This window comes from Aplysia californica, unplaced genomic scaffold, assembly GCF_000002075.1.
Source record: "Aplysia californica isolate F4 #8 unplaced genomic scaffold, AplCal3.0 scaffold00486, whole genome shotgun sequence".
Taxonomy (NCBI): Eukaryota; Metazoa; Mollusca; class Gastropoda; order Aplysiida; family Aplysiidae; genus Aplysia; species Aplysia californica.
The window spans coordinates 32,558-45,890 of NW_004797756.1; the positions used below are offsets into that span (position 1 = coordinate 32,558).

Consider the following 13,333-nt stretch of genomic DNA (forward strand, 5'->3'; position numbering starts at 1 on the left):
GGGGGGTGGCTTAAGTAGACATTTACCTGAAAATGTTTTATTGGTGCTGCTTTCTCATCAGGTTGTCGAGACGTCAGCTGAATTTGCAAGACATTCGTCTGTGGAACCGTCAACTCCAGTTTGAAACTAAACAAAGGGAACCCTGAACTTTTGGGCCATGTAAAGTTTTCTTGACTCTTTGTCTCGTCGTGTCAGAGACGAGTGTGCGTTCGTAGGTTACGCATCTTATTTATAATGTATTCACACTTCTTGTTCCACGAGACACAGCCTTAATTAACTGTGACTGTCAAAGAATTAGATTCTATAATAAAAATCGGGAACAATCACTTTTGTGTAACTGCCGTTTATTTTCACTCCTACTCAAATAAGTGGCGCCAGAACAGCGTAAAAGTAAAAACAATACCGGATCTCCGATGGAGTCGAAGTGTGAAGCTATCCGGTTCTCAGGGTCCGGAACAGTGGCGGATTCCTCCTACAACGACAATGAGTCACGGCTAACAATCAGATCCGCGAATAACGGTACCAGTGGACATTCTGTGGCAGATGACGATGCCGACTCGGGTACGCCATCCGACGACGGCGGGAACCACCCCAGTATCAGCACCAGTTGCAGCAACAGTACCAGCAGCAATGATGTTAGCTCCATCACCATGACTAACCTGGACGGCCGTTACGGCTGGGTCATCGTTATCGCCAGTTTCTTCAACGCCTTCATCATTGACGGTATCGGCAGCTGCTTCGGTCTCGTGTTCCCTTACGTCGTAGAGAAGTTTCAGATGTCGGCCTTGGTGACGTCATTTGCCGGATCCCTTTTCTTGGCACTTCTGATCATGGGTACGTAAACACAACCTTTATTTTTTTTTCTTTTGCGTAGCAGTCTCTGAATCGACATAACAGGTTTGAACAACTTGCCATCACTGGGGGAAAAAAACTAACGAAATCCAAACAAAGCAGGGGTAGATCGAGAGCAACTTATTAAAGTCTAAACATATGGGTGACTGCGAAAGACCAGAAACATTTAAAACATCCGAGGAAATAAATGCACAGAGAATCATGATCGCCGATGTTTGTTTTAGATCAGGCACTCGATGATAATGATGATGATAATGATGATGATGATGACGATGATGATGATGATGATGATGATGAGGAGGAGGAGGAGGAGGAGGAGGAGGAGGAGGAGGAGGAGGAGGAGGAGGAGGAGGAGGAGGAACACCTTCTGGTCATTGTATCTTAATGCCAATTTGTCTCGAAGTCTAAAATGGACTACTGTCTAACACTCTTATATTCAAAATACTAACGTGTCTTGCTTTTAGAAATATAATATGGTCACGCATTCCAGGAGATATATTTAACACTAAGTGCTAAATTACTGTGCTTGAATAACTCCTTCTACTGAAAAATCGATAAATACCAACAAACAGACAAACAAATACTCTATACAGATACTTTTTGACTCAGGAATGGAACACAAAAAAGCAACAACAAAAATTCCTATTTCAGAAATGGAATGTATTTTCTGCTACGGCGAGAAGTCTAACTTCTGTACCAGAAAGGCCGGTGGGCACTAGTTTCATATGTCAGCAAACATCGAAAGCCAGACAATCAATGTGCTGAAACAAGGTTGATATACTTCTTCTTGTCTATGTCCCCACGTTCTCTGATCAACAGTTTCAAACATTACAACATCCCCCCCAAAAACCCCCACAACAACAACAACCCAACAACAACACAAAACAACCCAACCTTAAACAACTACAAAACCAGCAATTCACATTAACTCTTTAGGGTCATAGCGGGGACACGATGTCCGATTAGCAACAGACCGAAACGCGCTGTCAAGGCACATTTTGAATCATCATATATAAATCAGAAATATAAACTTGTATACAGCAATATACTCATGTAGTTGCCTGCCTTTTTAAAAATTCCGGTAAAGAAAATAAAAGAATTAAAGAAAATAAAAGAACTAAAAATCTGTGTAAATACAGAGCCCCCAAACGACATGTCTTCGAGCGTTTTCGAATGACCAAAATGCGGATCTTCATTGGGTTAACGTCCAGTGTTGTCTACTTCCTCAGGTTCCGTGTCGGCCGAGCTGGTACGTCGGTTTGGCTTCCGCTCTGTGTCCATGCTTGGCGGTGTTCTCAGCTGTGTGGCTTTTGTGGCCAGTGTCTTCAGTCCCAACATCATCGTGTTTATTCTTACTTATGGACTCATGGCTGGTGAGACTTTCAGTTACTCTTTGTCCAGATGTTTGTGTGTTCGTTTTTTATTATGGTTTGTTTGTTTGTTTGTTTGTTTTATTTTGTTTGTTTGTATATTGGTTTTTGTTTGTTTGTTTGGTTTGTTAGTTAAGGTTGGTTTGTTGTTTGGTTGGTTCGTTGGTTGGTAGGTTGGTTAGTTGGTTTTTACAATATTTCTGGTGGGGATGGGGGTTGTCCATATGATATAGTCTGAATCTTCTAAACAGTGCCAGGGATTTCAGAGACAAAACCTACGTTTTAGTGTTTTTCTCCACAGGGCGGAAACTATGCCAAATGAAAATGTATCGCTTTGGAAATTCCAACCTATATCACCCTCAACCCAAGACTGTACAGAGCGCCATTGATTTGTTGATTGTATAGAAAATGGTTAGTGGGAAGTTAAAACTGTTTGTCAGAAAACTCTATTTTAGTTTCAGTTCATGCATATATTTCTGCTATATTTGGACCCCATAGGTAGCCTACATATGAAAAAATAAAAACAATTAGTCATAACATTAGCAACTTTTGTCATCTCGAATCTCAAATCACTACTCAGCTGCAGCGTATTTCAGGTTTATTTGTGAATATCTGGTCTTGGAAATTTAAAGCACATTGTTTCAGTTGGCTGCAAGAAGTGTATTCATTCACCAGGATACATTTCTTGGGTACTCAAGGAAGGTTAAAAACGGAGACTGGGCATATCTGGGTTTGATTTTTAAGTTTATTGTAAGACAAAGGTGAATCTTTGTTCTTTTCTTTAATCCCACAGGCTGTTCTTGCGGCCTCGTATTCCTCCCATCAGTCGTGATCGTGAACTGTTACTTCCACGAGAAACGAGGCTTGGCCAACGGCATCATCACTTCCGGCTCCGGGGCGGGTCTGCTGTGCCTTGCACCGTTCATCAACTTCTTGCTGGAGCGCTATCACCTCGAGGGCACCGTTCTCATCCTGGCTGGGATCCTGCTCAACATGTGTGTCTTCTCCAGTCTCTACCGACCGCCCAGCATGAGGACTTCTCGCAAGACAGGGGAACAGGGCGGACGGAAAGATGGATGCTGTAGTAAGGAGAGTGAATTGTCAGGAGACTTTCAGAGGAAAGAAGATGGGGTGCCTCGCAGCGACCGGCCGACATCAGAATGTTGGAATGAGCGTCCACCGTTACTGAATGAGTCTAAAGATGAGCAATGTCTTGTGTTTGAGGATGATGGTATTGAATCTGTAAATATTGATAGAACAGACAAGCCGACTAAGCCAACAAGTTTGAGTTTGTTAAAAGATAACACTTCACTGCCATATAGTCAACATTCCCGCCAAGATATTAACTCTAAAGAGATCGCACAGAATAATATCAACAGTGCCAGGGAGTCTATGCCCACTTTCGACAATGTCCAAACTCGTCTCTTCTCTCGAGCAAATTCCGATCACGCTCAGCTCTTTTCTTATATTGAACCCCATTTTGGAAGCCAGAGATTGGACAGGACTTGCCTTGAGTCACGCAAAGTCCCGTGGAGAAGTGAACATGTACTGCACACCAATCATCAGCAACAGTTGGAATACCCCCACCCTCTTCCTCATTCAGTTTACAATCTGCCTACTTTAATGAAGAACGTAAAACACAGATACCTCATCCATCGCAGCGTGTCAGGAGAGAGGTGTCAAAAGTTGCTGTCATCTCACAACACTGCTAATCACGAATCGAATCACGACAATTACCGTTCTCAACGTTCACACAACCATCTTTTCCCTCCTGACCACGGGAGTAACTTGTACCTCACAGGGAGTATCTCAACACTAAGAGATCTGCATTACAAACACTTGTATAACCAATTCAGTTCTAAAGCAAGCACTCTGCCATTTCATGTTCAGCGCCGAGATTCTGTCAAGTTCCCAAAAGACGAGAGTAGTGTAGATGGAGAGGACACGATTCTCACAACAGAGGCAGAGGGCTCTTCTGTAGACAAGAAATTCACAGCACTATCTCACGACCGTAAAGCATCGCTCAGTACCCAACCTCCTGTGTCGAGCTCTTCAGAAGTATTAACCAAAATTATTTCGAGAGCAATGAAAGACATTCCTCGAGATAGCTATTTAAAGCTGTCTGAACCGGCCAATAAGGAAGGTAACATCATCGTACCGGAGACTGAAAACAAGCCCTCGACATCCCAAGCAACATTTCACAAAACTGAGCTTCACAATTCAAATCAGAGTTTCTACGAGCCATTTCATATCAGCATTGAAAGCATCAACTCTGAAAAACCCTGCCTTGTCCCCGCTGAGAGTGAGAGTGAAAGTGAGACTCTTCCTGTGTCAGGGTTCACCACCAGACAGCTGCTGAGAATGCCGGCATTCCACCTGTTTTGTCTCGGTGCATCACTGGTCCAGTTTGGCTACCCAATTGCAGGGGCCTTCCTGGCAGATTACGCTTACCAGCATGGGCTGGCATCCTCTGATGCGGCGATTCTGATGATCTTATTGGGTAAGTCTTAAATTACCCTAGAATGCATGCATTCAAATGGCACCTGGTTAATTCCCATGCTCATATAGAGATAGAGAGGGCGAGGGGGGGGATTTAGAGACAGACAGAGAGAGAGAGAGAGAGAGAGAGAGAGAGAGAGAGAGAGAGAGAGAGAGAAGGGGAGGTGGTGGAAAGGGGTCGGGTGCTGAAAGAAGAGGGAAAAGAAAAACAAGACAGAAAATGAAGTCAAATAATTTGGCACAAAAACTTAAATGACAGAGCGATGCCCAGTGCTCTTGATCTGTAACGTTTATCAAGCCCCCACCTTCACTCCTGCACTCATTCACTTCTTCCTTCCTTCACTTCTTCATTGCTTCACTCCTTCACTCTCCAGGATCCCTCAACATTTGTGGCCGCCTGCTCTCTGGAGCTATGGCCAGTTTCAGTCTGGACCCGTTACTCATCAACAACCTGTCCCTTCTGCTGGGCGGTGTAGTCTGTCTGATGTCTCCGCTCTACACACAGTTCTGGTCTCTGTGTCTGCTGGCCGCCCTTTTTGGCTTTTTCCTTGGTACGTTTTGTTTATTTTAGTAGAGGTTTTACGGCGCTCGCAACTGCATAAGGTCATATGAGCGCCAAGAGGTGGATGTCAATAGAAAAGTCCTTACAGGGCATCAGACTTACTCTCCAGGGGCGAAGCGTCTATATAATAAAATAATCACTGCTTCCCTTTCTAAATTTGAAACATTGTCGCTGTCAAATTCACCTATAAACGTAAACCTCATAAATTAAATGTAAAAAGATGTTCATAATCAACAATGTACAGTATGCGCTGCTCACCTCTCTAGCTTCAACAGCACAAAGTCTGCTTCGACTATCACTGGCACCCCGGAAATAGTGGGTCACAAGAGTGTGACAAACATACAAAAGAAGTAGAGGAAAATGGCGATAGTAAGGATTAGGAAGGAAAAAGCAGCAGTTCCTTGTTGTAGTTCAGGCAGAGTTATGAGCATGACATTGCTGGATCAGCCCATTTACAATTCTACCGTGCATTAGAACGAAAGATTTCCCCCCTTTGAGAATGGCCGGAAGACACGTAGGTCAGTGACACCTCCCCGGGGGTGTGGGGGGGGGGGGGGTTAGTAAGTTTGTACACATAGCTTGCCACTCACTCATACCTTTTTAAATATTTTTTTTTCGTCAAATATTGCTAATATTCATAACGATGATACCTCCAGTAAGACAAGATCGTTTGGAGTCGATTCCTATAAAATTTGATCAGTTTTTCTACCAGCACCACGGTACCAAATACATGCCGGATAGCATATATTTCTCTATATGCCAGAGTAATTGTTTTGAAAGAATTATGTAGGGTTATGTCGGCAATGCAGGGTATAGACCTACTAGTACTAATATGTGAATTAAAGTGTGTCGTTCTGATCAGTGTAGCTGCAAGGATAATTAATACTAGTGGTAAAAACCCACCACGTATATAAAAAAAAACGCGCTTTGAAAATATAAATCTATCGTCACGACGCGACGGAATCAGGCGCTCGTCAATTTTTGGGTATATAGAGTTGTTGGTTTTATCTTAAAGCTTTTTTATTCGTCTTGCTTTTGAAGAAAGAAATATCCATCTATCTTGAACAGAGGTCAAGATATTTGCGATTTAAGGAGGTGAGGATGGACTGATATCACAGGTAAAATTAGCGAGAAAATGGACGCCAAAGTTCGGTAACTTCCATAGATTGAGAGTCTGTGGAAACAGAACATTTGCAATATGTGTGCCTTTAATCAACGTTTCTCTGTAAAATTCACTCCGAAATATGTTTTCAGTTAGACGTATAGAGCGTAGAGCCAAAAAAACAAAAACTCGATGAAAAATGCCAAACTGGCAGAAAATTGCCGGTTTCCCCGATTTCATTTTTGAGGAGCGCCTGATTCCTCCCCGTCGTAACACCATGACATAAGCAACTAACGCTGGGGAAATATTTATAGTTACTTTGCGAAAACCTGATTTAGTTTACCTGAGTCCAGCCAGAGACCTATTGATTTAGCAATTCTTGGAGAGCAGTTGTTGTTGTTGTTGTTGTTGTTGTTGTTGTTGTTGTTGTTGTTGTTGTTGTTGTTGATGATGATGATGTTTAGTGGAAAAGCGCTTTTGTATGTGTGGTGGTGATGGTTGTCTGGTGATGTTTTATTTGTTTTGTATTGTTTTGTTCTGTTCTGGTGGGGAGGGGGGATGTTCGCGTCTAAGTCATTCAATGATCCTTATCCTGTGTTTCTCTATTTTCTCATACGCCTATTCACCAACCATCTCCCCCTCTACAACCACCCCCCCCCCCTCCCAAACCAGGTTTCTTCGCACCACTCCAGCCCCTTATTGTCGTGGAATACTTCGGCCTCGACTCCCTGGGTTCAGCCTTTGGCTTCCTGACAACAGTGAAAGGCCTGGCCTCTATGCTGGGGGCTCCGTTGGCCGGCTGGATATATGACATGTCGGGCAACTACGCCTGGTCCTTTGTTTTTGCAGGTGCCTGCTTTGTCTTGTCTGCTCTTGTACATTTCTTGATGCCTTGTAGCAGGCCTAAAATTAAGAAGAACTATCTGTAAAGTAAACGACACGCTTTACCGGAGGCTGGTGCAGTGGTTTGGCTCCTACACGTAGCTTTGGCATGCAGAAAAATGTGACTTTGTTTCCCATTTGGGGTTGCTGGGATTTTTTTTTTTTACATCGAATGTCTCCGTTTGTCTTTTGGGACATTGGTCCTGGCATGCAAGGAAGAAGTAGCCCGCAGTTCTTGTATTTTTCATCTAATTCAGACGTGTGTACGCCCCCATCGAAACAAATGAAATTATTTAGTAGGTGGGCTTTAATCGTGACCGTCATGGCCAACCTGTGCTGAAAGGGATACAACAACATCCCAGCAGAGAAGCTGCTCAATTAAAATGCACACCTAAAGGGAATCAAACTCGGGTCTTCTACATGTCAAGCTGATGCACCTAACTGCTACACCAAAGAAGCCGGTCTTATTCACATTATTATGTTTCAGAAAAGTAACTGTCATGATGAAAAAAGAATGCGTTGTAGCATCACTTTGAACGAAAGAAATTGATAGGCTTTCACCACATTGTGTCCAGATGCAAGAGCTCTATTTTATGCTTGTAATGGATATTATTATGTAAATCACCGTTTCTATTACCTATATTGTGTACAGTTGTATATTTTGTAATTATTTTACTCTTGTGATTTGTTCACTTGATAAGTATGTTGTCTTTAATGGGTTTCTTCTTTTTGAACGTTTCCATTCGTGAGCAAGGAGGAATGAGTCTCTAACATTTTGCAAGTTTGACAGCTTGCCATGCGTCCTTCTTCCCCTTCTCCTTCTTTTTCTTCTTCTTCATCTTCTTCTTCTTCTTCTTCTTCTTCTCCTTCTTCTTCTTCTTCTACTTCTACTACTACTACTACTACTACTACTACTACTACTACTACTACTACTACTACTACAACTACTACTACATCTCCTCCTCATCCTCGTTCTTGTTTTTCTTCGTCGTCCTCTGCTGCTTGTTCAACACTACTTTTTTCCTGTTTTGAATCCGCTCTTTTTGTGTTCCTTTGACACAATATTGTTACTGCTGCTTTCCAATTACTAAAGCTCTACTCTCTACATTCTGCCATATACTATCTACATTGCTTTAAATTGTAAGTAAGTGGACAGACACATTCAACTCTCGTCTTGCTTGGTTTTTGTAGCTTGATGAAGAGTTCTGTACAAATAAAACCGTGTTTTTCATTATGCGTTTTGTTTTTTGGAAACATTCTTGCTAACTAATTTTCATTTTTAAAGTGCATGCGTCTGAACGTGGCGTCGGTGGCTAAGTGGTTAGGCTACCGGACTCGTAATTGTGAGGTTGTGTGTTCAGGGGATCGAACCTCCGGCCCGACGTTTTGTCCTTGGGAAAGGCACTTTATACAAAGTTTCCTCACTTCACCCAGGTAGGAATGGGTACCCGGCCATAAACAGAGACAGATCTTGTTAGTATGTTAGGGTTTTAGTGCCTATAAATGACTGCGTGCACTGTATGATTCCCAGGAAGTTGAGGTTGTCTCAGAATACTCTCAGGTCTGCTGGGGTAATCGTATAGATTGTGAAGCGCATGGCCCTTGCTGTTGAGTGGGGATTTACTCTATACTGATGTTATCTATTATTACATAGAATACTAATAATTACAAAGGACGAAGGGAAATAATAATATGTTACTGAGATCAAGAAGTTTAGCAATTGTTTCCCTTGCTACAAAACGTCTCGTCGAGCATGTTATTTGTTTGTATGTTTTTGATGCCGTATACAGAACGATTCTATAGGCCTATACACCAGGCATGTAATCAAAACATTAATAATAAATTATGCATAAAGGAATACAGAGTAACCTTGCTCCAGGTGAGCATGCATCGATACATCCCATACATAAAATATCAACACTGTTGTTGAGAGATAACTGACTGGTTGTCAGAATTTATTGAGCTACGTAATCATTACAGAGCAGTAAAGTTGCAGCACACTGCACAGAGGTACATAAAACACATGAAATATGAACAGTCTGTGTGATCGAAACAATAGAAAAGAATAGTTTAATAAATTGGGATACAAACTGGTATAAATAATCAGTTTGGTTGTAGCCCTTATATATAGCCTAGAAAGTATCTGTACAAATTTATGAAGTTGTAGTTAGCTTAAAGTGTAAAAAAATGATGTACAGCTCGAGAGAGAAGAGGGAATCAGTGCATAGATAGAAATTGCCTTAGTTTCTCCTCTTCGAAAATGGACATACAGCATTCAATTTGGCACTTAAATTAACGTTTGGTAATATACATAGAAACATTGACTGAAAAGTGTACCGAAAGGCAAGTAAGATTTTATAAGCTCATGTAAATCACTGAAGAGTACACTGGCAACTTGATCCCAATTGTTCCCGCTAGAAACGTTTCTCACAGCAAAAACTACAACATTGTAAAGAGACAATAGAATTACAATGACATTAATGAAGTACGCTCAAACGTAGATAGAAACGTTCATAGAGGTGGGAGTTGAGTGGGTGTGAGGGTAGGTCGTTGGGGTGGGTAAGAGATGGGTTGGGTTGGGGAGGGTGGATAGGTTGGGGGGAGGGGGGATAGCATCCACACAGTATGTAATTGGTTGTTTTACCATTCAAACATTCAAATGAAATGGCTTTCATAAACAAAAACAATGCGATAAGTGATTAGTGTCGGACAAATAGCAGGAAATGACTCCAGCACCTTGAAGAATTCACTGAACAAAAACTTCTACTATGATAGGCCAAAAGTTTCACCCTGCTCCAAAAATGTTGGCAAAGTTGGAACAAATTAATTGTATTGTAAAGTGTGGAAAGGAGAACGTCCTTTGACCTAGCACAAACCAAGCATTTTTAAAGCTTTCTTGAATCTGTAGCCTAGATATTACTGCAGAGAAATATTTAGGAATAGATCTGTTATTTTGTGGGCTATCTACAAATTAAAGCTGAATTTACTAAATGGTGTTCTTACTCACTCATCGTAATAATATGTGTATGCCGTTTATTTAAAGCGAGAGAATAATGAACATTTTTTCATACTCAACAAAACGTGCTTTAGTTTCTTCGAAAACCATGGCTCATGCGCTCCTTATAATGAAACATCATTGATAACTACATTAACTCTATTATCTGACTTCAAAGAAAATAATATAGAGAAAAACCTCTTTGACCGAAAAACCCATTTCTGATTGCCAGATACCGTACCTGAAATTTTTACATGTTTGGCAACTTCAACCAATCATTTTTTAATAGGATTTGACAATAATAGAGGAGGGAACCACAAACAAAACAAATACAATAAAGGGTAGCAAGTTTCAAGTAGAGTTGCTGTGCCTTGGTCATTTCACTGGGTGAAGAAACCAGTGTACTTTCTACTGCAGGCACCTTGACCCACTCATACACATTGTCATAGCTATCAACGTTCTATTTCTTGGTAGGTCGATATTCTCAGTCATCAGACAAGGCAGGATTCACATGACTGACATGAACCACGTCATCCACAATCGGTTCTTTGATCGGTTCCACATTCTCTACAACATACATACGATTCCGATCCGGATCAACGTAGAAACCGGATACAAAATGGCGCTCAGGGGCAAATTTAGGTCGGTTGCAAGTGGCAATGAGGAAGACGAAGAAAGCAGCAATGCCGAAAGCGGCTGCAACTGCACAGACGATAAGACACCATCCCACTCCAAACTCTGATGTCTCGCCTACTTTGATGCCGAAGATGATGACACCGATAATGTTGCAAACGGCTGCGGACCGAAACAATGATAAAATCCGATGAACTGAGATTTACAAAAATTATTAGATTAGATGTGATAACAATAACATTATTTTACTTTCATAATGGAGTAATTTTCTCAAGCTGCTTATAACAAACTTTTAAAGATGATTACAGGTACTTAAAAAACCCAAGAACTAATGCGTGGTGAACTTGAAAGTACTTAATTATGTATATGACCTCAGTTTTACATAATATATCATTATTAAAAATATAGGCATGTCATAATAGTGTTGGAAGTCCAAACTAATATCATACGACTATAGTAGGGTTGGGTGCCTCAATACAAGTGTGTGCGCATGGGGAATTGGGGGTGGGGGCGGGGGCGGGGCGAGGGGATCAGAAAATAACATACACAGTTACAAAAAATAGAAAACGAAACAGCCAGATTAAACCCGTATTGTTATGGGAGTGCCCCACAATAAGGTAAAGATCTCTTATACCTGGCAATGTGGTAAACTTAAAACCGACTCTTAAAATTTGACTTTCCAAAACATTAGTGCATCTGATCTAAAAGAAACCCACTGCTTCAGTTGACTTCTTTCTGTCGTAGGCAAAACACGTCAGTTCAATTCCAGAGCAGAGAAGTGCACTGTATCGAGAACATGATGTATTCCCCTCTTTCTGTTGGGATAATGCATTCCACTCAGCCCAAGGCGTCACAAACAGGCAGGATCGAAGCGGTCCACCGATCTACACTATATCGATGGCTTTGTAAAACATTTACAACTTCTGAAGAGAGAACATTATTTCCTGTACGTGTACTTTGATCTATCCATGCGTGTCGGTTTCCAAATAGCCTAAGAACGGGTGGCCATAAGTTAAATGGATCCGATCTACATGATCAAAAGGGGTCAAGTCGAGTCGGGTCGGGCTGGGTCGAAATATGTGGATCGGGTTCTTTAAAAAGTCCCTGGCCTGTGCACACTATAGCAGACATCTCCTTTGCTTTACTTTATCAAATTTTACCCAGATTCAGAAGATCTGATCCCACAATGCCATCTGATATGTAATGGCTTAGTGATTGGCTTTTGGCAACGATGCTCCTCAATTTTACCGAATCGTGACCTTGAAAAATCAAACATGTTTTATTTGGGAGGACTTGATCAAATTATGCCAAAATGGTAGCTTTTATCCCTCCCTCGGTGGAGGAAAATAAGCTGCCCTCAAATAATGTATCAAATCAAGCATAATCAAACAGCGGTTTGACCAAACTATCTGCATGAGTGTGCACTGGAATATAAACGATTTTAAAATGGGTGGTTGGCGGGTGCTCAGGTGTGGTTTTGATCCCTCTTTCCAGTCAGACGCCTTCTATCGTCTTTATCTATTCTTCTTCTTTTTTTCTTATGTTACTCTCAAGTAGCACTTCTAATCTTCATCCCCTAATTGTGATGCAAGTGACTTGAAACTCTTACTATAGTTCGGTCAAAAATTCGTGGTGCAACTTATCCTTAAATATCTCTTTTACGGGTGAATCAATGTCGTCCATACTTTGCCTAGCAGTTTGTATCAATTCGTCGTAACTAAATCATATTTTTCTATAACAATTAGGGTTAGATTAAAAAACTTTTCTTCTTTAATTTATATAGAATATTTGAAACCTCTGTCACGCGTAAAATGGTATTGTTCACAGCACTTCCCGATTCTCACACACATTTTGATTACGCATATGGCCTACGTCACGGCTCATCAAAGACAATTTTTACTTGCAAAACTTGTTACAAGAAATTATTGTTATAGTGAACACATTTTTGCTCTAATGGCTCTCAAAACATGCGTTTAGTAAGCATAATGTCCCGACTAGAAAAACCTGACGGGCTTGCTATTAAAAGCTATAATATTGCCCCAGCTGTAAACATTTTAAAATCTGTAGAAACCACCCACTTGGATTTTTTATTAGTATTTATTAAGAAATTTTCTAGAATATAGCTTGCAGGTGTTTACAAAAATGTTGATCTGTTAAGACAAATTGATACAATTCACTGTGCAAAAATTGGAGAACCTATGTTCCATAGTTGAGGAGATATTTGAAAATAAGTCGCACCACTAATTTTTGACCGCACAATAAAACATAATAATTCACTGACCTCCTAGGAATGTGAGAACCGTCATGGTCCCCAGCAGGCAGCGGTAGTAAAGTCCCAGAGCCACATAGATGTACACAGGTAAGATGACCAGTGGTATGGCCCAGAAGATGATGGTCAGTGATTCTAGGCCACGGGTAGCGTCCAGCCAATCTAGTGG

At 41.2% G+C, this 13,333-nt stretch overlaps 2 protein-coding genes across 2 annotated transcripts in view; one reads left to right on the forward strand and one right to left on the reverse strand.

The window, feature by feature from the left end:
• Nucleotides 1–61: 61 nt before the first annotated feature.
• On the forward strand, nucleotides 62–8,501 carry LOC101851361 (the record flags this gene model as incomplete). The annotated part of the gene is given in 5 exon segments (XM_005105683.3): nucleotides 62–834; nucleotides 2,082–2,225; nucleotides 3,016–4,722; nucleotides 5,096–5,272; nucleotides 7,058–8,501. Coding segments are annotated over 5 exon segments (2,706 nt in total). The 3' UTR covers nucleotides 7,315–8,501.
• A 692-nt stretch (nucleotides 8,502–9,193) lies between these two features.
• Nucleotides 9,194–13,333, reverse strand: part of LOC101851598 — a 13,041-nt gene continuing 8,901 nt past the window's right edge. Inside the window, exons 3-4 of the mRNA XM_005105684.2 lie at nucleotides 13,177–13,326; nucleotides 9,194–11,057 (exon numbers count right to left, since the gene is read on the reverse strand). Coding sequence (XP_005105741.1) covers nucleotides 10,747–11,057; nucleotides 13,177–13,326 — 461 coding nt within the window. The 3' untranslated portion in view covers nucleotides 9,194–10,746. The remainder of the gene's footprint in view (nucleotides 11,058–13,176; nucleotides 13,327–13,333) is intronic.